The sequence below is a fragment of the Salvelinus namaycush genome, chromosome 4, assembly GCF_016432855.1.
Source record: "Salvelinus namaycush isolate Seneca chromosome 4, SaNama_1.0, whole genome shotgun sequence".
Lineage (NCBI taxonomy): Eukaryota > Metazoa > Chordata > Actinopteri > Salmoniformes > Salmonidae > Salvelinus > Salvelinus namaycush.
In genome coordinates, this window is record NC_052310.1 from 24,892,038 (window position 1) to 24,916,923 (window position 24,886).

Below are 24,886 nucleotides of genomic sequence, written 5' to 3' on the forward strand. Positions count from 1 at the left end.
GGTGTAATTTTTGTTGACAATTTCGATACCTTTTGGAAAGAAAATATGTTTTATAAGGAGGTTGGGATCCACCTGAATAATTTGGGTTCTTGGATCCTTTCACCGCATTGTAAGACTGCATTGAGACAATGACTTATCAATGACCCAAGCCCAGTTAATCCCTACCATTGTGTCGCTAAGTGGTCATAATGCTTCAGCAATTGTACATTATACCAGGGGCGTTGGTAAACACAATTTAAGTAACCTAATGTATGTCCCTCTAACTGCCCTGAATGCCTCTGCTGATCCTACGGCTATTGTTTGCTGTAAACATGTGCCTATGAACCAGATTTATGCTGTTAGCACTGAGGCGTTGTGCCCTAGTAGGAAGTCTGTGTGCAGCTCACCCTGCACGGACATAAATAACATGAGAATGTCTACTTCTGCTAATCTTCCCAGTAAATCAATGAAAACAATCAAGCATCCCAGAAAAATTCTAAAAATAGCACACGTTAACATATGTAGTTTAAGAAACAAGGTTAATTAAATTAATAACTTGCTAGCATCAGATGACATTCATATTCTGACTATCTCTGAAACCTACTTAGATAATACATTTGATGATACAGTGTTAGCAATACATGGTTATTATATCTACAGAAAAGACAGAAATGCCATTGGTGGAGGTGTTGTTGTTAACATTCAGGACCACATTCCTGTAAAGCTTAGAGAGGATTTCATGTTAAATACTGTTGAGGTAATATGCCTCACCTAAAGCCCATTCTTGTGGGAAGCTGCTAAAGACCACCAAGTGCTAACAGTCAGTATCTGGATAATATGTGTGAAATGTTTGATAATGTATGTGATATCAACAGAGAGGAATATTTTCTGCAGTGGTGTAATGTACTTAAGTAAAAATACTTGAAAGTACTACTTAAGTCATTTTTGGGGTATCTGTACTTTAATATTTTTGACAACTTTTATTTTTACTTCACTACATTCCTAAAGAAAATGGTGTACTTTTTACTCCATACAGTTTCCCTGACAAAAGTACTTGTTACATTTTGAATGCTTAGCAGAACAGGACAATTGTCTAATTCACACACTTATCAAGAGAAAACCCTACAGCCTCTGATCTGGCGGACTCACTAAACACATGCTTTCGTTTGTAAATGATGTCTGAGTGTTGGAGTGTGACCCTGGCTATACGTGAATTTAAAAAACAAGAAAATGGTGCCGTATGGTTTGCTTAAGGAATTGGAAATTATTATACTTTTACATTTGATAGTTAAGTATATTTTAGCAATTACACTTACTTTTGATACTTAAGTATATTTTAAACCTACTACTTTTAGACTTTTACTCAAGTAGTATTGTAATGGGTGACTTTCACTTTTACTTGAGTCATTTTCTACTAAGGTATCTTTACTTTTATGACAATTGGGTACTTTTTCCACCACTGATTTTCTGGGTGATTTAAATATTGACTGGCTTTCATCAAGCTGCCCACTCCAGAAAAAGTTGAAAACTGTAACCAGTGTCTGCAACCTGGCTCAGGTTATTTACCAGGGTAGTTACAAACAGCACAGGAATGAAATCATCAACATGTATTGATCACACCTAATGCTGCAGAAATTTGCTTGAAAGCAGTCTTCAGATCCATTGGATGTAGTGATCACAATATAGTAACCATATCTAGGAAAGCCAAAGTTCTAAAGGCTGGGCCTAATATAGTGTATAAGAGGTCATACAATAGGTTTTGTGGTGATTCCTGTGTTGTTGATGTAAAGAATATTTGTTGGTGTGTAATGAGAAGCAGCCAGACGCTGCACTTGACACATTTATGAAATTGCTTCTTCCAGTTACGAAGACTGTAAAAACGGTTAAATCCCTGTTGATTGATGATGAATTGAAACATTTAAAAAAATCTGTCAGTACAACCGATTGGCAAACATACTGCAAATTGAGAAATCATGTGACTAAACTGAATCAAGAGAAGAAATTATACTACGAAACAAAGATAAATGATATAAAGAATGATGTAAAATGCTCTGGAGCACCTTAAATGACATTTTGGACTAAAAGGCAAACTCAGCTCTATCATTCATTGAATCAGATGTCTCATTAAATCACAAAACTCAATTATATTGCCAATTACTTTAGCAAACTTAGGCATGACATGCTAGCAACAAATGCTGACACTACACATTCAAGTATAACTGATCAAATTATGAAAGACAAGTATTGCAATTTTGAATTCCGTAAAGTGAGTGTGGAAGAGGTGAAAAAATGATTGTTGTCTATCAACAATGACAAGCCACCGGGGTCTAACAACTTGAAAATTACTGAGGATAATTGCAGATGATATTGCCACTCCTATTTGCCATATCTTCAATATAAGCCTATTAGAAATGTTGTGCCCTCAGGCGGGAGGGAAGCAAAAGTCATTCCGCTACCTAAGAATAGTAAAGCCCCCTTTACTGGCTCAAATAGACGACCAATCAGCCTGTTACCAACTCTGAGTAAACTTTTGGGAAAAATTGTGTTTGACCAAAAACAATGCTATTTTACAGTAAACAAATTGACAGACTTTGAGCATTCTTATAGGGAAGGACATTCAACAAGCACAGCACTTACACAAATGACTGATGATTGGCAGAGAGAAATTGATGATAAAAAGATTGTGGGGGCTGTTTTGTTATACTTCAGTGCAGCTTTTGACATTATCGATCATAGTCTGCTGCTGGAAAAACATATGTGTTATGGCTTTACACCCCCTGCTATATTGTGGATAACGAGTTACCTGTCTAACAGGACACAGAGGATGTTCTTTAATGGAAGCCTCTCCAACATAATAGAATCAGGAATCAGGAATTCTCCAGGGCAGCGGTCTAGGCCCCTTATATTTTTCAATATTTACTAACGACATGGCTGGCTTTACATTTGAGTAAAGCCAGTGTGTCTATGTATGCGGATGACTCAACACTATACAAGTCAGCTACTACAGCAACTGAAATGACTGTGAGACTTAACAAAGAACTGCAGTTAGTTTCAGAATGGGTGGCAAGGTTAAAGTTAGTCCTAAATATTTCAAAAACGAAAAGCATTGTATTTAGGACAAATCATTCACTAAACCCTAAACCTCAACTAAATCTTGTAATAAATAATGTGGAAATTGAGCAAGTTGAGGTGACTACACTGCTTGGAGTAATCCTGGATTGTAAACTGTCATGGTCAGTACAACAGTAGCTAAGATGGGGAGAAGACTGTCTATAATATAGAGCTGCTCTGCCTTCTTAACAATACTATCAACAAGGCAGGTCCTACAGGCCCTAGTTTTGTCCCACCTGGACTACTGTTCAGTCGTGTGGTCAGGTGCCACAAAGAGGGACTAAGTAGAATTACAAATGGCTCAGAACATGGCAACACGGCTGTCCCTTAAATGTTCACGGAGAGCTAACATTAATTATATGCATGTCAATCTCTCATGGCTCAAAGTGGAGGAGAGATTGACTTCATCACTACTTGTTTTTGTAAGAAGTGTTGACATTTTAAATTAAATTATTAGCACACATGTTTAAATTATTAGCACACAGCTCGGACACCCATGCATACCCCGCAAGACACGCCACCAGAGGTCTCTTCACAATCCCTAAGTCCAGAGGAGCTCAGTACTACATAGAGAAATGACTACATGGAACTCTATTCCACATCAGGTAACTGATGCAAGCAGTAGAAACAGATTTAAAATTAAAATTAAAATACACCTTATGGAACAGCGTGGACTGTGAAGAGACACACACACATAGACTGTGGTATTGTGAATTTTGGATCCCCATTTTATTTTACCTTTATTTAACTCAGCAAGTCAGTTAAGAACAAATTCTTATTTTCAATGACAGCCTAGAAACAATGGGTTAACTGCCTTGTTCACAGGAAGAACAACAAATGTTTACCTTGTCAGCTCAGGGATTTGATCTTGCAACCTTTCAGTTACTAGTCCAATGCGCTAACTGCTGGGCTACCTGCCACCCCTTGGCAGCAGCTAATAGGGATCCCTAATAAAATACAAATACAAAATACTATGATGCAGTCACCACCATGCTTGAAAATAAGAAGGTAGTTACTCAGTGATGTGCTGTGTTGGATTTGCCCCAAACATAAGGCTTTGCATTTTAACCAAAAAGTGTATTCCTTTGTTGTTGCATACAATATGCATGTTTTGGAATATTTTTATGTCTGGGTGGTTTAAAACATAAACCACAACATAATTATTAACTTGACCATGCTTAAAGATGTCGATTTGCTATTGTTACCCATCTACGAATCACTGCCCTTCTTTATGAGGCTTTCGAAAAGTTCCCTGGTCTTTGTAGTTTAATCTGTGCTTGAAATTCAATACTTGACTGAGAGACCTTACATATGTCGTATATATGGGGGAGAGAGGAAAGGGTAGTCGTTAAAAAATTATTTAACACAGAGTGAGTCCATGTAACTTATTATGTGATTTGTTAAGCCAATTTTTACTCCGGAACTAATTTAGGCTTGCTGAATACTTATGCAACGACTATATTTTAGTTTTTAATCTAATTTGTATGAATCTTTTAAAAATGTTAGAATTTTTCTTCCACTTTGATACAGTATTACAGACTATTTTAAGTAGATTGTTGACAAAAAAATTGCGATTCAAACCATTTGAATCCCACTTTGTAACACAATAAAATGTGAAGAAATCCAAGGGGTATGAATAGTTTTGCAAGCCACAGTATACCTTTTTTTTACCACTACATCTTTGACTATGATACAATTCCCAAGCAAGGGCTACTATCACTCTCCTTATACAATATAGAACTACTATTGCCCTTTTGACCGTAAACATTAATCACTACCAACATTGTCCAGTCCAGTAACAAGACAGAATCTGTGAGAGAAGTGTTGAGTGCACAAGTTCCAAACACTTCATCAAGGTTGAGTTGCCACAGCAGTTGTTGCAGGTATTGTGTTCTCTCCGATAACATACTGTAGGATTAACTTTAATGTGCCCAAGGGGGAAATTGTCTTAAACACATAGTACTGCTGTATACAAAATAGACACTGTACACATTCAACATAATACATACATTGCACGTTAACCTTACACATTGTGGACTTCTCATACAGCCACATACATACATAATACATTGCCCATTCCCTTATTCTGTCAGTGGCGTACAAACACAGCTCAGCTTTCCTTATTGCTGTTTATGTATTTGATGGAAATGGGAATGAACTAGTGCTTATACCTGTTCAGCTTACACGTAAGGACCATATAGCGCCTGCCTGAGGGGAGGAGCTAAATATTGGAGTGAAGTACATGAAGTATATGAGAGGGAACACCTGTTTGAAACCAGTCATTAGTCATGACACCTACATGAATGTTGCAGTATAATTCGTAACAAGCTTCATAACACAATTGTGTTATGACTATTTTCATAAAGGTGGTATAAATGCCTTACCCCCAATAGTAAAGTGGTGCCTAATTTCCTAGTATACCGTATACTGCATCAACTTCTATCCCAGATTATCTTCTAAATGCGTAAGTGGGCTACTAGACTTAGCTTTTTGATCCATTATTAGGTAATGCAATTTTAGGAGTCGTGTTTTACTTTCAACAATCAGCAATCCAGAGCAATAGCAGTTATGCCTTTCCCAAAGAAAGGTTCAGGAAAAACTGTTCTTACTCCATTATGGCATCAATACAATAGAGTACAATGAGTTTGTTTTAACCGTTGATCGATATGACTGATTTCTCAATGACCATCCATCTCCAGTAGCCACTGATCTCCAGTCAGTTACTACGGGGGGTTGGCTTGAGATACACGGCCCATTGAGCGCCATACTGCTGACTGGATAACAGTGGGGTTATTTGATGACCCCATATGGTGTGTTTTGCGTCAGACACAGCAGATCGTTGACAGAAATGACCGTTCTCCGCTCACGATTGGCTACACTACATACCGGGGTTCGATCCCAGGCTGTGACACAGCCGGCCGTGACCGGGAGACCCATGAGGCGGCGCACAATTGGCCCAGTGTCGTCTCAGTCAGTGGAGGGTTTGGCTGGCCGAGATTTCCTTGTCCCATCGCGCTCTAGCGACTCCTTGTGGCGGGCCGGGCTCCTTCAAGCTGATTCGGTCGCCAGCTGGACAGTGTTTCCTCCGACACATTGGTGCGGCTGGCTTCCGGGTTAAGTGAGCAGTGTGTCAAGAAGCAGTGTGGCTTGGCAGGATTGTGTTTCGGAGGACGCATGGCTCTCGACCTTCACCTCCCCTGAGTCCTTAGCGGAGTTGTAGCGATGGGACAAGACCGTAACTACCAATTGGATATCATGAAATTGGGGAGAGAAAGGGGTAAAAGTAAAAAATGTGTTATAATAATAATATATGAAATGGCCGTTCACACATCGAGAAGTGATTCCATCAACATAGCAGATCAGTGACATATATGATAGTTCACCAGTGGTGTGTATTCATGGATGCCAAGGGAAGCCAAGCGTCCCCCAAAAATTGGTCAAGAAAAAAACCCATAAAATAATGTATCTTTCGTCTCTCTGTGTTTCAAAATGTTCATTAAATTCGCAAGAGGCTGAATGTATCTCACCGGAGAAAGGATCAGAGCGAGCGAAACAGTGCCCCTCTGTCTCTGTATGTGTAGGCCATCTGATGCTGTCTGGTTCAAAAGAGTATGACATTGTTGCCGTCCGTAGTATCGAACGCAAGGAAAGCCAGCAAGCATTTAGAATCCCTTGATAAAAAAAAGTATAATAATAGCCAATCAACGTTGAGCTAAACTGAGTGAGCTCAACTGTGAATGGTCCTGGCGCACAAAAAAAAGTGTCAAGGGAAGCCAGTTTGCATTTGGTTTCATTTCAATCACATCGCATGGAAAGCATTCGAGCATATGATTTAAGATGGCGCCGGAGAAGAAGGCTGATGTTTTACGTGTCCCCAACCAATTGTGTTTTATGTTCGTTTCTTTGCGTTGTTTGTAACTTATTTTGTAACTTATTTTCTACATAATGTTGCCGCTCCGTCTCTTATAACCGAAAATAACTTCTGGACATCAGGACTGAGATTACTCACCACGGACTGGCAGAATCCTTTTTTTCCTTTAACGAGTCTGACAAGCCCGACGTGAATGGTATACTTCTCTACCGGGAACAGGCCCAGATCCCTGTGATTTGCGTGAAGAGAAGGCGGAGAAAAAGGGGCCAAAGGGCGGACTGCCTTCTGAAAATTCGTAGGTGATCGAATAAACCCCCACTTCCTTCCATTCTGCTAGCAAACGTGCAATCTTTGGAAAATAAAATAGATGACCTATGAGGAATATTAAACTACCAATGGGACATTCAAAACTGTAATATCTTATGCTTAGTAACTGGTAAGATAAGGGGCGGCGGACTATGTATTTTTGTAAACAACAGCTGGTGCACGAAATCTAAGGAAGTCTCGAGCTATTGCTCGCCTGAAGTAGAGTATCTCATGATAAGCTGTAGACCACACTATCTACCTAGAGAGTTGTCATCTGTATTTTTCGTAGCTGTTTACATACCACCACAGACTGAGGCTGGCACTAAGACCGCACTCAATGAGCTGTATTCAATCATAGGCAAACAAGAAAACGCTCACCCAGAGGCGGCACTCCTAGCAGCAGGGGACTTTAATGCAGGGAAACTTAAATACGTTTTACAACATTTCTATCAGCATGTTAAATGTGCAACCAGAAGGAAAAAAACTATGGACCACCTTTACTCCACACACAGAGATGTATACAAAGCTCTCCCTCGCACTCCATTTGGCAAATCTGACCATAATTATATCCTCCTGATTCCTGCTTACAAGCAAAAATTAAAGCAGGAAGCACCAGTGACTCGATCAATAAAAAAGTGGTCAGATGAAGCAGATAATAAACTACAGGACTGTTTTGCTAGCACCGACTGGAATAGGTTCCGGGATTCCTCCGATGGCATTGAGGAGTACACCACATCAGTCATTGGCTTCATCAATAAGTGCATCGATGACATCGTCCCCACAGTGACCGTACGTACATACCCCAACCAGAAGCCTTGGATTACAGGTAACATTGTTGCCGCTTTCAAGGATCGGGACTCTAACCCGGAAACTTATAAGAAATCCCGCTATGTCCTCCGACGAACCATCAAACATGCAAAGCGTCAATACAGGATGAAGATTGAATCGTACTACACAGGCTCTGATGCTCGTTGGATGTGGCAAGGCTTGCAAACCATTACAGACTACAAATGGAAGCACACCCGAGAGCTACCCAGTGACATGAGTCTACCAGACAAGCTAAACTACCTCTGTGCTCGCTTCGAGGCAAATAACATTGAAACATGCATGCGAGCACCAGCTGTTCTAGAAGACTGTGTGATCACGCTCTCTGAACTGATGTGAGTAAGACCTTTAAACAGGTCAAAAATCACAAGGCCGCAGGGCCAGACGGATTACCAGGACGTGTACTGCGAGCATGCATTGACCAACTGGCAAGTGTCTTCACTGACATTTTCAAACCTCTCCCTGTCCGAGTCTGTAATACATACATATTTTAAGCAGACAACCATAGTCCCTGTGCCCAAGAACACTAAGGTAACCTGCCTAAATGACTACCAACCCGTAGCACTCACATCTGTAGCCATGAAGTGCTTCGAAAGGCTGGTCATGGCTCACATCAACACCATTATCCCAGAAACCCTAGACCCACTCCAATTTGCATACCGCCCCAACAGATCCATAGATGATGCAATCTCTATTGCACTCCACACTGCCCTTTCCTACCTGGACAAAAGGAACACCTATGTGAGAATGCTATTCATTGACTACAGCTCAGCATTCAACACTATTGTTCCCTAAAATCTCATCAATAAGCTAAGGACCCGGGACTAAACACCTTCCTCTGCAACTGGATCCTGGACTTCCTGACGGGCCGTCCCAAGATGGTAAGGGTAGGTAACAACACATCCGCCACGCTGATCCACAACACAGGGGCCCCTCAGGGGTGCATGCTCAGTCCCCTCTTGTACTCCCTGTTCACTCATGACTGCACAGCCAGGCACGACTCCAACACCATCATTAAGTTTGCCGATGACACAACAGTGGAGGCCTGATCACCGACAACGATGAGACAGCCTATAGGGTGGAGGTCAGAGACCTGGCCGTGTGGTGCCAGGACAACAACCTCTCCCTCAACGTGATCAAGACAAAGGAGATGATTGTGGACTACAGGAAAAAGTGGACAGGTCACGCCCCCATTCTCATTGATGGGGCTGTAGTGGAGCAGGTTGAGAGCTTCAAGTTCCTTGGGGTCCACATCACTAACAAACTAACATGGTCCAAGCACACCAAGACAGTTGTGAAGAGGGCACGACAAAATCTATTCCCCCTCAGGAGAATGAAAAGATTTGGCATGGGTCCTCAGATCCTCAAAAGGTTAGGTTCTACAGCTGCACTATCGAGAGCATCCTGACTAGTTGCATCACTGCCTGGTATGGCAACTGCTCGGCCTCCGACCGCAAGGCACTATAGAGGGTAGTGCGAACGGCCCAGTACATCACTGGGGCCAAGCTTCCTGCCATCCAGGACCTCTATACCAGGCGGTGTAAGAGGAAGGCCCTAAAAATTGTTGAAGACTCCAGCCACCCTAGTCATAGACTGTTCTCTCTGCTACCACACGGCAAGCAGTACCGGAGTGCCAAGTCTAAGGCTTCTAAACAGCTTCAAACCCCAAGCCATAAGACTCCTGAACATCTAATCAAAGGGCTACCCAGACTATTTGCATTGCCCCCCCGCCCCCCCCTCTTTTACTCCACTACTACTCTCTGTTGTCATCTATGCATAGTCACTTTAATAACTCTATCTACATGTACATATTACCTCAACTAACCAGTGCCCCCGCACATTGACTCTGTCCCGGTACCCCCCTGTATATAGTCTCGCTATTGTTATTTTACTGCTGCTCTTTAATTACTTGTTACTTTTATTTCTTATTCTTGTCTGTATTTTTTTATTGCATTGTTAGTTAGTGGCTCGTAAGTAAGCATTTCACTGTAAGGTCTACTACACCTGTTGTATTCGGCGCATGTGACTAATAAAATTTGATTTGATTTGATACGTCATTGACAGAAACTCGTTGTGCATCTCGTTGTGTTCAAATCTCAAATTGTCCCTTTTCTAAATCAACAATGGACGGAGATAGGGATTTGGACTTCTGGTTCAACTTATTTCTCCATACTGGCTAATGATTATAATGGCGATTCTGATCCAATAAATGCATACATTGTGCCCCTGGCCTGAGAGAGTGGAAGTTCAATATGTAGCTAGATGTAGAAGGCTAACTTAACTAGCTAACATTGCCCATGAAAGAAAGTTAGGCTAGCGAGCAAGCATTTTAGCCATGTGGCCTTGGACAACAAAAAATGAAAGTGTGCACTGTATGACAAAGTGATAGACCGTTTCGTCAACATGAAAGATTTTTCACTGTATTAAATTACAGGCCACTCTTTATGTTAGCTAGCGGTTAGCTGATGTTTGCTAGCTATCTACAGTAACATCAACCAGTGTTTGCAGCTATTTGAATTCGAGTCAATGAGAGAAGATAGCAATGCAATGTAGTGTTCCTTAGCTGGCAAGGTGACAGAGGGTTCGTGTCTACCGTCTGAAAGGCACTCAGTGCACGTAACTAATGTGAGGTTGATCCAGTCAATCGCACCATAGCGATTTCGTTTTATGTTGGCAGGGTTCACACATACAATAGCTGAATTTGCAGAAGCTAGCAAGCAAACTAAAAGCAAACATTAGCTAGCAAGCTAGCTAGTTCCTATTCCATTTATGTGGCGTCGTCAAAGATGGAATCTTTGCAATCGTCAGTTTATTCCAAGATAAGCATGCAGCTGTAGTGCTTCGAAGTCCCTGTGACAAGGTTAGCGATAAACAGAACTCCAAACTGAACAGAACTACACTCTCTTCTACCATTTTCTTAAATATCTTTAATGGTCTCGTTGCAAAAAGCTAAATTGTCGCTAGGGGACTTTGAAGCACCTGTGTGCCGATCTTGGAGTAAACTAACAATAGCAAAGATTATAGCAAACACCACAGAAACTAAACTGGTGCTCGCTAGCTCTGCAAATTCAGCTATTGTGGGAAGCCAGCCAATAGAAAACAAAAACATGAACTATATTTAAATTACAAAAGGTTGCAGCATACGTTGTGTAAATGGTGATCTCATACAGCTGTCAACCCTTGTCACTGCAATCCGTTTCACATGTGCTAGCTGACCAGCTAGCTACCTTATAGATCGTGTGTGTGTGTGTGTGTGTGTGTGTGTGTGTGTGTGTGTGTGTGTGTGTGTGTGTGTAGCCAGCCAGGTAGAAAAAATAAAATAGACGGACATCAGAGCATTATTCAGTACACCAAAGCGCAAAGTTAGAACCCTAGTAGCCTAACATCTCAAAGACTAGTTGATCAAATGTTCATAAGAAAGAAGTAAAATGCTAATGGAAATGTTTCATAATGATGTCATTAGGCAGAGCAGGCAACAGATGGCACACAGACAGCAGAGCTGGAGACAGATAGGCAGGGACAGACTGGCAGAGACAGGGAGTCTCAGGTACGTTTGTTGAGTCTTTGTTTGGCAACATTATGAAAGGTTCTCTCTTTTTTAGACTTATAAAATAGGGACATAATTGAAAAATGCCATGGATACCCCCACTCTCAACTTAAAAAAATCTTAGTTCAGTCACCAGTTTAAGGCAATGGCATTGCTGTTGTGATTAATTGTGTAGTTTTGGGTACCGGTAGTTAGGAGTATGGCAAACACCTTATTTATTTTCTAGGAAACAGACTGTGAGTCAGTGAGGGTGGTGAAAGGGCAAGAGCAAGGGACAGAGACTTCAGAGGACAGTGTCACAGCAACGGCAGGACCAGCTGTCAAACTTGTTTCCAGCAGGACCAGTATAGGGGACAGTGGCACAGCATTCTCCAGTTACCTCAGTGATGGCACAAAACCATATCAGCCACACCCACAATTTATAGAACCGCAAACTCCTGCCAACAGAGTGTTGACATTTCAAGAGAAATTGTTTCACGATTTCCCCTGGCTACATTATAATTCATCAATAAAAGGAGTGTTGTGTTTTCACTGTTGCCAAGGGTTTTCAAGCCAGCCATCTTTTGGCCAAAGAGTGGATACTGCCTTCATTAGTGCAAGATTTAGGAACTGGAGAAAAAAACGTTGAAAAATTCACAGCACATCAAAACTGCCAAACCCACCTCCACTTTGTAACTGTAACAGCACACCAGCTAAATCCAATCAGTACCCAGTTATCCAGCTCGTGGGGTAAACAGCAGGACGCAAGGCATTGCTTGACAAATATTTTTTGTTCGGTGCGGCATGTAGTAAGACAAGGACAAGCCTTTAGAGGCCACACGGATGACAGTGGAAATTTATACCAGCTTTTGAAACTTAGGGCAGAAGAGGATGATCCCATTTTACTGAACTGGTTAACAGAGCGTACCACAATGTACACAGGCCCCAAAGCACAGAATGAAATTCTGAACATCATGGCCAATAGTCATTCGAGGCATTGCAGCTGAGATTAGGTCTCTTCCGATTGTACAATTTTCAGTAATTGTTGATGGTACTCAAGATGTCTCTGGTGCTGAACAGGAGAGTGTCTGCCTGCGTTATGTTGACCATGGCCTTGTCCGTCACGAGGAGTTTATTGGGCTATACATTGTGTCGGAGACAACAGGCGAGGGCATTGCGAAAGTGGCAACTGATGTGTTGTTGAGGCTCAATTTGCCCATGTCTGGCTTACATGAGCAGAGTTACGATGGTGCCTCAAACATAGCAGGAAAATACACAGGTGCACAGGAAATTGTGAGGAGGCAGCAGCCATTAGCCCTCTATGTGCATTGTGGAGCACACTGTGTAAATCTGATTACACAGGCTGGCTGCTCAGCCTCCCCACTGATCCAGGATTCCCTTTCTTGGGTCCATCAGTTCGGTGTCCTCTATGGCCAGTCAGGAAAGTTTAAGAGCATGTTTGAATCAATTGCCACGTCCAAAGATACACATCTGACCACCCTGAAACCCCTATGTCCAACAAGGTGGACTGTGCAGAATACTGCTATTAGATCTGCGCTAGGGCAGTATGAGCGGGTACTAAGCAGCCTAGAGGAGATGGCAAAAACTGCATCCAAGTCAGCTTCAACTGCCAGTGGCTTATTTGAGCACTTCAGTAAAGGCAAGACTATGTTGGGCCTCACACTTGCCTATGCTGTTCTTGGAGAGCTTGAGTGCCTAAACATTTCACTGCAGAAGAAAACTCAGACTGTCTCTGGTATGCAGGCTGCAGTCGAATGTGTGCGGTCATCTCTTAGGGGCACGAGAAATGACGAAAGCTACCTTGCACTGTATGAGAAAGCAACAACATTGATTGAATCCATTGAATCCATTGAGACACACTCAAGACTATTTGCTGGCAAAGCAGTGGATCACTATAGGGCAGAATTTTTTGACGTGTTGGATGGTGTGAGGTTCAGTTTGGCGAACGTTTTGACCAGGACAGTCTAAACGTCCTGCAAAAGTTGGAAAGAGCACTTCTCACGGGGGAGTTGGATGAGTCTCTAGATCAGTACCCTGAGCTGAACATAGATTCTCTTTCAGTGCAGTTGCCTCTCTTTCGCAACAAATACCCCTGTAGCAGCAGTGGAGAGGCAGCAGAGGTCCTCAGGAGACTTCCAGTGGAGGTGCGGGGGTTGTTTGACCAAGTTGAGGTGCTGATCAGAATTTTGTTTGTGGTGCCAGTGTCTTCGTTTGAGAGGAGTTTCAGTGCACTCCGCAGGTTAAAGACTTGGCTACGGTTTAGCATGGGCCAAGAGAGACTGAACGGCGTAGTTGTCTGTAATGTACATAAAGTCAGGCTGGACAGTCTTGAGGGAAAATATCTGCCAGCAATTTGTTGGATCCATTGAAACCCGCAAACATATGTACCGTTCTTTTGTTCAGTAGTGTGTATAGCAGTGGTTCTCAACCTTTTTTGGGTACTGGAACCCCTGCATATTTTGAGGCAAGGCGGGCAAGGTTTTGAGCGGTCCTCAGAGACCTCCACCCCCTCTATATTATATGTAAAGTTACTGGAATCCTTGTGGTACTGAATATGTTTATTACACTTTTTTATTTCACGGACCCCTTGCAATTACACCAGGGATCCCTAGGAGTCCACAAACCCCTGCTTGAGAACCCCTGGTGTGTAGTATGATATTTGTTATTTTGTTTAGTAGTTTTCAGTTTTTAGTACATGACAGTACACTTACTAATTATTTATTTTATGTTATTTTATTTAAAATTGCATGCTTTGTGTGACATACTTGTCCATAGCTGTTGTTTGAAGAGTTGAGACACTGACTGAACAATAAATAAGTATTTTTGAAGGATATTTTGGTAGATTTATTTGGGTTATTCATTGAAGTAGTTATTTCGCTTTTAGAAACGGTACTTCTTTTGATCTTTTTGTTCTTGTAAAGCTATTGTAGTGCACTCAGGCCAGTGGCACATATTTAATGACTATATAAATGTATCAGAAAAAGTTAAATAAAAAGGTCAAAAACTATGTCCATTGTATTTATGAAAACTGCACCCATACACAGTGTACTCAAGATGTCATTGCCACCTACTGGACTTTCTTGGTATAGCTGGTTGTAAATACAAATACCTGCATACATACTGGACTGATAAGGAACACTGCTATAACTATTAGTATTAGTAGTACTATAACGATTTAAACATTTGAACAAGTTGGGACAACCCTTCAGTTAACTACTAATCAATTATCCAGTAATAGTAATTATGGTTCCTCAACATACATTTAACATATTACAACATAGGCTATGTGTTACAGCAGTACTTTTGGTGTCCCCCCTCAGGAATTTCTCTTGAGAAAATGTAATGTAATTCTCCCCTCAAGTTGATATCAGATTTTCGAAGGTTGATCTCCGGTTTTGTGATGAAACCATGGTGTGGTTGAATTTATTCTGCCACTGTGTCTTATTGTATCTGCCTTAGGCCTATATATCACGGTCGCAAGGCATATGAACTAACAGGTTTCAGAGCAAACAACGCCATTATCACAACGCATAGGTTGTAATATGGCTTTTTTCTGGCTTGGCTTCCCCAGTGATTTTACCCACTCACTGCTACTGCAGTTCACACATGCACACTCACACACTCAGACCACTACACACACACAGAGAGAGACAGAGAGAGACAGAGAGAGACAGAGAGAGAGAGAGAGAGAGAGAGAGTTATATCGATATCGATTTTATTAGTTCAATTTTGAACTAATTCCACTTTTATTCCAAAACACACATTGCAGCCTAAGGCAGTAATTGTAACCTGCCAGGACATATAATTTAGTGGCCCACAGGGAATTCAGTCGATACTGGAGGATAAATTAATTTAAATTACTGAAAAGCCCTCATAGAAAACAATGGGCAAAACACAATTCATCCCTTGAATTTACTAAATAGGACTTTAACTGACCTAAAATCTGCTATACGTTTTGAGTTGTGTAACACACATTATGACGCTGCAGTCAATTTACAATAGTATTGGCATAACGTCCCAAATGGACGAGAGTAAAAGGGCGGAGACGATTGGAACATTAGAAAACATTTACCTTGATAAGTTTGCACCTGATCTGGGCCGACACCATGTGGCTGTTCCGCAGGTTCCCCACTCGGAACATGAGACACAACTTCCCGTCCCGTTGCGAGATAACGGCATCCTGGCTAAACATGAGAGTCTCAGCGCGCTTCTTCGGCTGGGACATCTTGATAAACATGCAGCCGATTAGAAATGCGTCCACTATAGAACCCAGGAGAGACTGGAAGAGAAAAAGAAGAATGCCTTCCGGACACTTTTCTGTGATGTAGCGGTAACCATAGCCGATAGTAGCCTCTGTTTCAATGAAGAACAAGAAAGCGGACGGAAAGTTGTAGACGTTCGCGACGCACGGGGTGTATGACGAGTCGTGGCCTTGTGGTTTGATGTCACCACGGATGTAGGCTATTATCCACCACATAGATGCCATAACCAGCCAGGCTACCGTGTAGGTTAATATAAATATGAGTAGGTTCCACCGCCATTTCAGGTCGACTAGCGTGGTGAAAAGATCGGAGATATATCGACTTGTCTCCCCGCCAAGGTTACCATGCTGGACGTTACAGCGGCCGTTCTTCTCCACAAACCGCTGGCGCTTTCTCTTCACGGGTGCAGAGACAGTCATGTCCCGTTTGGTGTTCACTACCTCGTAGTCCTCGCCAAATTTCCTGCGTATCGCAGACATAATGAGCGATTTGCGCTGAACCAAATACGCTTTACGCAGGCTTGGCACCACTATCCAAGAGATGCAATAATATTCACTTGCTCGTCATGAGATGATCCTGCACGTAGGTTAATTAATAGTGATAACAAAAAAGATACATCACAATCCATAGATCAGTCGAATAAATACGCATTCCAGCATTTATTGACACCCCAGTCCTCGTTGGCCAACTTTTATGTAGTCCCGGGCTTCACATCGTTGTTGTGATGTGACACTAAGACAGAAGCTCACTGAAAGATGCACATTATGTGTTCTTGAAAAACCCAAAACGGATCCAAGCCGACTGTCCTCCTTCCGCGCCGGAGACCACTCCATGCATCGCATGTTCTTCGGGCTCGCGCCACAAGCTGCTGCTGTCTGCTTGGACACGCGTTCAGTCAGATGATAGACTGAAGAACTGCGGCACTTTCTGACAGATGTAGCGGATATTGTGTTTGTCGCTGTAGTGGGAGGGAAGGAGGGAGGGTGAATTTGCCTCATTGTCCAACCCAATCAGGTATAAGCAGAGAAAGTTACAGTATAGCGCCAAGGACTTATGGTTCATATTCTCCTATTTTCCCACTGTACTATCAATATAATATTATTTACCTAGGCCTAGAGGGTTCAGTGTGTGACATTTGCACGTAACTAATTCGGACATACAACAAAACAGCTTTACTATGATACAGTAAAGCTATAATCATGTTTATTTCCAGGACCCTGACAATTTGATCCATAACTATTTAGTTCCCCCTAGTGATACGTGGTTGGAAGTGTAACTCTCAACTTGATAGGTTATAGTGAAACCTACAATTATGGAAGTAAATTGGAGACATAAGTTTACAGGCATGTAAAGGACGATTTGCACATTTAAAATATGAGTTGCACCTGTATAGCCCTAATCAGTTTTGTATTTGCAAAAAAATATTTGCTAACATGTACACACGTGGTCCCGTGTGGCTCAGTTGGTAGAGCATGGCGCTTGCAACGCCAGGGTTGTGGGTTCAATTCCCACGGGGGGACTAGGGTTCAATTCCCACGGGGGGACCAGGATGAATATGTATGAACTTTCCAATTTGTAAGTTGCTCTGGATAAGAGCGTCTGCTAAATGTAACTTATTTTGAGAATAAATACAACAACACTTGCAAACATGTAACTTGATAGGTGAATAAATGCTATAAGATTTGCACGCATGCAACTCAATTTGAGAATGAATGCAACTCATTTAGGCTTGTTACGACTGATGAATCTTCTTCTGTGAATCAAAACTACATTTGCCAATGTCGAATCTGCACACTCAAGAGTTTTGTCACTATTTTTAAAACCTGTTACGGCTAGAGGTTCCGCTAGCAGAACGTTTCGACAACATCCGGTGAAATGGAAGAGCGCAAAATAAATAAAAAAATATTAGAAATATTTAACTTTCATACATTCACAAGTGCAATACACCAAATTAAAGCTTAACTTCTTGTTAATCTAGCCCCGTGTCAGATTTCAAAAAGGCTTTATGGCGAAAGCAAACCATGCGATTATCTGAGGACAGCACCCCATCAAACAAACACATGACATGATAATTCAACCCGCCAGGCGTGACACAAAACTCAGAAATAACGATATAATTCATGCCTTACCTTTGAAGATCTTTTTCTGTTGGCACTCCAATATGTCCCATAAACATCATAAATGGTCCTTTTGTTCGATAAATTCCGTCGTTATATCTCCAAAATGTCCATTTATTTGGCGCGTTTGACTCAGAAAAACACCGGTTCCAACTCGTGCAACATGACTACAAAATATCTAATAAGTTACCTGTAATCTTGATCCAAACATTTCAAACACCTTTCCTAATACAACTTTAGGTATTTTTTAACGTAAATAATCGATAAAATTTAAGACGGGATAAACTGCGTTCAATAGCGGATAAAAACAAAGTGGAGCCAGCTTTCAGATCGCGCGCCCCAACCACAACATTACACTAGACTCGAGCCTCGTTCTGAACAGCCATACTTCTTCATTACTCAAAAGAAAAACATCAACCAATTTCTAAAGACTGTTGACATCCAGTGGAAGCGACAGGAACTGCAAGCAAGTGCCTTAGAAATCTAGATCCACATAGAAACCCATTGAAAACACTGTCACCTCAACAACAACAAAAAATCCTGGATGGTTTGCCCTCAGGGTTTCACCTGCCAAATAAGTTATGTTATACTCATAGACATAATTTTAACAATTTTAGAAACTTTAGAGTGTTGTCTATCCAAATCTACCAATTATATGCATAGCCTAGCTTCTGGGCCTGAGTAGCAGGCAGTTTACTTTGGGCACATTTTTCATCCGGACGTGAAAATACTGCCCCCTATCCCAAACAGGTTATTAAGAGCTGCTCTGCAAGCAAACTGCAGCAGAGAAAAACAAAGAGCTCTTGTGGGCAGGGCTTTTTCTTCCAACCAATCAGATGAGCTGTTGTTATTCTGGAACGTGCTTTCAAACAGGGGTCCAGGGTTCCAGTATGGAAGGACACTTTCCACTGTGTTAAACATAGATCAAATTATTTAAAATTACTGAATGATATTCACAGAATTTGAAAGCTACATGAAGGCGTTGGTGAGGGAAATGAAGGGAACAATTAAAACAAGTGTTTCCACAAAGCATAACCGCTACAAAGCTGATGTTGTTTTGAGGAGAACAGGCAAGCTCCCTGTAAAATTAAGACAAGATGGGATGGGGAAGAAGATTAGATGTTCAGTTGCTTCATCTGGCTGATGCAGTGTCAAAACGAGATGAGAGCCAACTGTTATTGAGATAAAAGGGGGAGATCTCTCAGATTCTATCTTGATTAGCTTGCTAAACGTCAATGTTGAACCAATGCAATGGTGTAAATTTGATTGGCTTGCTATATGAGCTGCTTTTCCTGAAAATGTCTATCTGCTATGGCTAGTTGCTGTTGTTCAAGTGCAATGTCCATTAAATGTTACAGCCGCAACATCATGATCATGTAGTCATGCATTTGCAGACACAGCGAGGAGGAGAAAAGCCTGCTTTGGGTGAGCTACCTAGAACAACATCAACTAGCTAGCTATAATATCAGATAGACATTTTTAGGAAAAGCATGGCTAGACATAGCTATCTGTAGTAACATTATAACTTGAAACCACCACATGCACATCCTCCGTATCTGTTACATTTCATATTATGTTTTACTATATTAGTACTGTATTGCTATCTGTTTCAAGTTGTACAAATCATCAGCATGAAGAATACTGAATTCTGTTGAATTGTGAAGTGGACTGAATTCTCATTCAAATATTGTTGTGCCTCTCTTTCAGATCTGCTAAGTACACATCTGCCTCTGCTAGCCACACAACCACTGCCTCCTGCTTGGCCCTGTCCAGGGGTGACAGTAAACAGGGCCACAGTGTCTACCAAACCCCCTTTCTCATCCCCCAGTAATTATTTGCAGTAGCTTATGTTCCGTGGGGCTAGGGCCAACTTGTCTTATCTGGACCCGTATTCACAAAGCGTCTTAGAGTAGGAGTGCTGATCTTGGATCTGTTTTTCCTTTAAGATCATAATTAATCAAATTATATTGACTAGTGGGACCTGACCCTAGATCAGCGCTCCTACTCTTGTGGCGTATTTCCATATTGGATTTACCCCAGTGCTTTACCCAAAAGGCTCAGACTTTTCGGGTTTCCATCTACTGGGCCAGCACCTGTGTCTCACTGGGCCATGGCTCCGGCGGACCTGCTCTCATTTGGAGCCAAAGCCAGGCCACTGGTACTTTTCAGCCAGCATTTACATAACTATGGCTAACTGTGAATTTTAACACCTCACAATGCAACTGTTTTGATTATGTAGAGGTTGTTGATTCTGCTCTTCACAAGTCCACTGTCAGTCCTAGCTATGGAAACACAGTTTCGCTAGTATAACATTAGGGTGTATACACTAGTGTAACACTGGTATTACAGTCGAAAAGCAACATTGGATGCTTTGAATATGTGCCCTGGTGTAATGTGGTTAAACTATGTAAAGGCAATGCTAGCAAATACTAACTGAGTGTATGTAAACTTCTGACCCACTGGGAATATGATGAAAGAAATGAAAGCTGAAATAAATAATTCTCTCTGCTATTATTCTGACATTTCACAGTCTTAAAATAAAGTGGTGATCCTAACTGACCTAAGACAGGGAATTTTTACGAGGATTAAATGTCAGGAATTGTGAAAAACTGAGTTTAAATGTATTTGGCAAAGGTGTATGTAAACTTCCGATTTCAACTGTATGCATGGCTTCACCCACCTCTGCACACAAGTGGAAGTAGCAAAGTAGGATGGTGGACTCGGAGTGGGTGATAAGGAAAATTATTAACACCTGGAACAGGAGTCCAAACATGTAGTACATATGGTGAAATTTTTGTTGTTGTTGAAAATACTCAACAATCAAGCAAATTCAGTTTCCTTGCTCAGTGGCTGAGTGACCTTAGTTCAAATAAATTATTAAGTATTTACTTATTAGTTAGATTGTAAATGTTAATTACACATTAATAATCAATTAATTACTTGTTATTTTCTTTTGGAATCATTATACAAGCACCACTAGGCAAATTCATGCTCCTGGTTGAGAACCTTGTTCTTACCAGATGTTGTTGAGGATGAAAATTAGCTGGATGAAGATGCAACCAAAGGGCATGATGCACCCCTTGACGATGCCGGGCATGGGCTGGGTGAAGAAGGAATGTTCATGGATCTGCCTGGAGCACAGAGAGTAGCATAGAAACTCATCAAGACACTGTTAGACCTTTGTAAGTGTGCTATGTTTTCTATGATTGTTATACCAGTGTGAAATAGATTGCAAACACAGAAGGGAAATGTACACAATGTAAGATGACCCGAAATTGCTATTCATACAGACAGTGTGATTGATAGCTGAAACTCACAGGCCTCTGCCCAATAAGTTGAGGTGCACGGAGATGCCAAACCACAAAGCGAAGATGGCCACTAGTGTGTCGAAAGGGATAACTGCCACGAAGCCTTCCAACCACAGGATCAGGTTAATCATGAGAGAGAGGGAGAGAAAATGGGTGGGGGAGGGGCGGGACAGTGAATATCTCACTGGGGAGAATGCCTAATATACATATTACATCAGGGCCCATATTCACAAAGCATCCAATGCTGCTTTTCAACTATACACCCTTATGTTATACTAGGGAAATTTTGTTTCCATAGCTAGGACTGACAGTGAAGACTTGTGAAGAGCAGAATCAACAACCTCTGCATAATCAAAACAGTTTCTTTGTGAGAAGGTGTTAAAGTTCACAGTTAGCATTGTTATGTAAATGCAAGCTGAAAAGTACCAGTGGCCTGGCTTTGGCCCCAAGTGAGAGCAGGTCTGCTGGAGCCATGGGAGCATGCCTAAGGCCACACATTACACAGGGCCCATATTCACAATGCATCCAATGCTGCTTATCGACTGTAGCACCATTGTTACACTAGTGTATACACCCTTATGTTATACTAGGGAAATTGTATTTTCATAGCTAGGACTGATAGTGAGGACTTGAAAAGAGCAGAATCAACAACCGCTGCATAATCAAAACAGTTGCTTTGTGAGAAGGTGTTAAAGTTCACAGTTAGCTATAGTTATGTAAATGCCAGCTGAAAAGTACCAGTGGCCTGGCTTTGGCCCCAAGTTACTGGGGGACTGAGACAGGGGGGTTGGGAGACACTGTGACCCCATTCAATGTCACCCCTAGACAGACCAAGCAGGAGGGAGCTTACCCAACCACTCTAAGGTAGTGGTTGTGTGGCTAGCAGAGGCAGAGCTGTGATCTGAAAGAGACACACAACAATATTTGAATGAGAATTCAGTCCACTTGACAATAGCAGATAGCAATACAGTACAAATATATTAAAACATATTGACTGATGGCACCGACAGAGAAACTATTATTTCGTTTTTTTAATGTATTATTTCTAACATTGTTACCCCAGGAAATCTTAAGTCTTATTACATACATCCAGGAAGAACTTTTGGACATAAGAGCGACGTCAACTTACCTACATTACGACCAGGAATATGACTTTCCCGAAGTGGATCCTCTGTTTGGACCACCACCCAGGACAATGGATCTAATCCCAGAAGCGCCGCAGAAGGGGCAGACGGAGCGGCCTCCTGGTCAGACTCCGTAGACATACACATCGCCCATCGCTCCTGAGTATACTACTCGCCAATGTCCAGTCTCTTGACAACAAGGTAGACATAATTCGAGCAAGGGTTGCCTTCCAGAGAGACACCAGAGATTGTAACATTCTCTGTTTCACGGAAACATGGCTCTCTCGGGTTATGTTGTCGGAATCGGTTAAGTCACCAGGCTTCTCCATGCATCGCGCCGACAGAGATAAACCCCTCTCTGGGAAGAGGAAGGGCGGGGGTATATGTTTTGTGATTAACGACTCATGGTGTAATCATAACAACATACAGGAACTCAAGTCCTTCTGCTCACCGACCTAGAATTCCTTACAATCAAATGCCGGCCATATTACCTCCCAAGAGAATTCTCGCCAGTTATCGTCACAGCTGTGTACATTCCCCCTCAAGCAGACACCAAGACGGCTCTCGAGGAACTTCACTGGACTCTATTGAAACTGGAAACCACATATCCTGAGGCTGCATTTATTGTAGCTGGGGATTTTAACAAAGCAAATTTGAGAACAAGGCTACCTAAATTCTATAGGCATATTGATTGCACTACGCGCAGGGTAATACACTCGATCACAGCTACTGTAACTTCCGCGATGCATACAAAGCCTTCCCCCGCCCTCCCTTCGGCAAATCCAACCACGACACCATCTTGCTCCTACCGTTTTATAGGCAGAAACTCAAACAGGATGTACCAGTGACTAGAACCATTCAACGCTGGTCTGACCAATCGGAATCCACGCTTCAAGATTGTTTTGATCACGCGGACTAGGATATGTTCCGGTCAGCCTCAAAGAACAACATCGATCTATACGCTGACTTGGTGTGTGAGTTTATAAGGAAGTGCATTGGAGATATTGTACCCACTGTGACTATTAAAACCTACCCTAACCAGAACCCGTAGATGGATAGCGGAATTCGCACAAAACTGAAAGCGCGAACCACCACATTTCACCATGGAAAGAGGTCTGGGAATAGGGCTGAATATAAACAGTGTAGTTTTTCCCTCCGCAAGTCAATCAAACAAGCGAAATGCCGGTACAGGAACAAAGTGGACTCGCAATTCAACGGCTCAGACATGAAACGTATGTGGCAGGGTCTACAGGAAATCACGGACTACAAAAAGAAAACCAGCCATGTCACGAACACTGACGTCACGCTTCCAGACAAACTAAACACCTTCCTTGGCCGCTTTGAGGATAATACATCGCCACCGTCGCGGCCCGCTAACAAGGACTACGTCCCCCCCTCTTCTTCTCCGTGGCCGATGTGAGTAAAATATTTAAACGTGTTAACCCTCGCAGGGCTGCTGGCCCAGACGGCATCCCTAGCCGTGTCCTCAGAGCATACGCAGACCAGCTGGCTTGTGTGTTTACAGACATATTCAATCGCTCCCTATCACAGTCTGCTGTCCTAACATGCCTCGAGATAGCCACCATTGTTCCTGTACCCAAGAAGGCAAAGATAACTGAACTAAATGACTACCGGCCCGTAGCATTCACTTCTGTCATCATGAAGTGCTTTGAGAGACTAGTCAAGGATCATATCACCTCAACCTTACCGGCCACCCTAGACCCACTTCAGTTTGCATACCACCCCAACAGGTCCACATACAATTCAATCGCCATCACACTGGACACTGCCCTATCCCATCTGGGCAAGAGGAACACCTATGTAAGAATGCTGTTCATTGACTACAGCTCAGCATTCAACACCATAGTACCCTCCAAGCTCAACATCAAGCTGGAGGCCCGGGGTCTCAACCCCGACCTGTGCAATTGGATCCTAGACTTCCTGATGGGCTGCCCAAGGTAGTGATGGTAGGAAACAGCATCTCCACTTCGCTGACCCTCAACACTGGGGCCCCACAAGGGTGCGTGCTCAGCCCCCTCCTGTACTCCCTGTTCACCCACGATTGCGTGGCCATGCACGCTTCCATCTCAACCATCAAGTTTGCAGACGACACAACAGTAGTGGGCTTGATTACCAACAGCGACGAGACAGCCTACAGGGAGGAGGTGAGGACACTCGGAGTGTGATGTCAGGAAAACAACCTCTCACTCAACGTCAACAAAACAAAGGAGATGATTGTGGACTTCAGGAAACAGCAGAGGGAGCACCCCCTATCCACATCGAAGGGACAGCAGTGAAGAAGGTGGAAAGTTTTAAATTCCTCTGTGTACACATCACAGACAAACTGAAATTGTCCACCCACACAGAGTGCGATGAAGAAGGTGCAAATGATGTCATGGCTTTAAAAGCCATGCGTACTATTAGGCTAATTGACAT

General features: G+C 42.3%; 1 protein-coding gene across 1 annotated transcript in view; it reads right to left on the reverse strand.

Annotated features, from left to right (window-relative positions):
* Nucleotides 1-16,380, reverse strand: part of kcnj19b (potassium inwardly rectifying channel subfamily J member 19b) — a 30,382-nt gene extending 14,002 nt beyond the window's left edge. Inside the window, exon 1 of the mRNA XM_038990737.1 lies at nucleotides 15,712-16,380. Coding sequence (XP_038846665.1) covers nucleotides 15,712-16,380 — 669 coding nt within the window. The remainder of the gene's footprint in view (nucleotides 1-15,711) is intronic.
* Nucleotides 16,381-24,886: the final 8,506 nt, after the last annotated feature.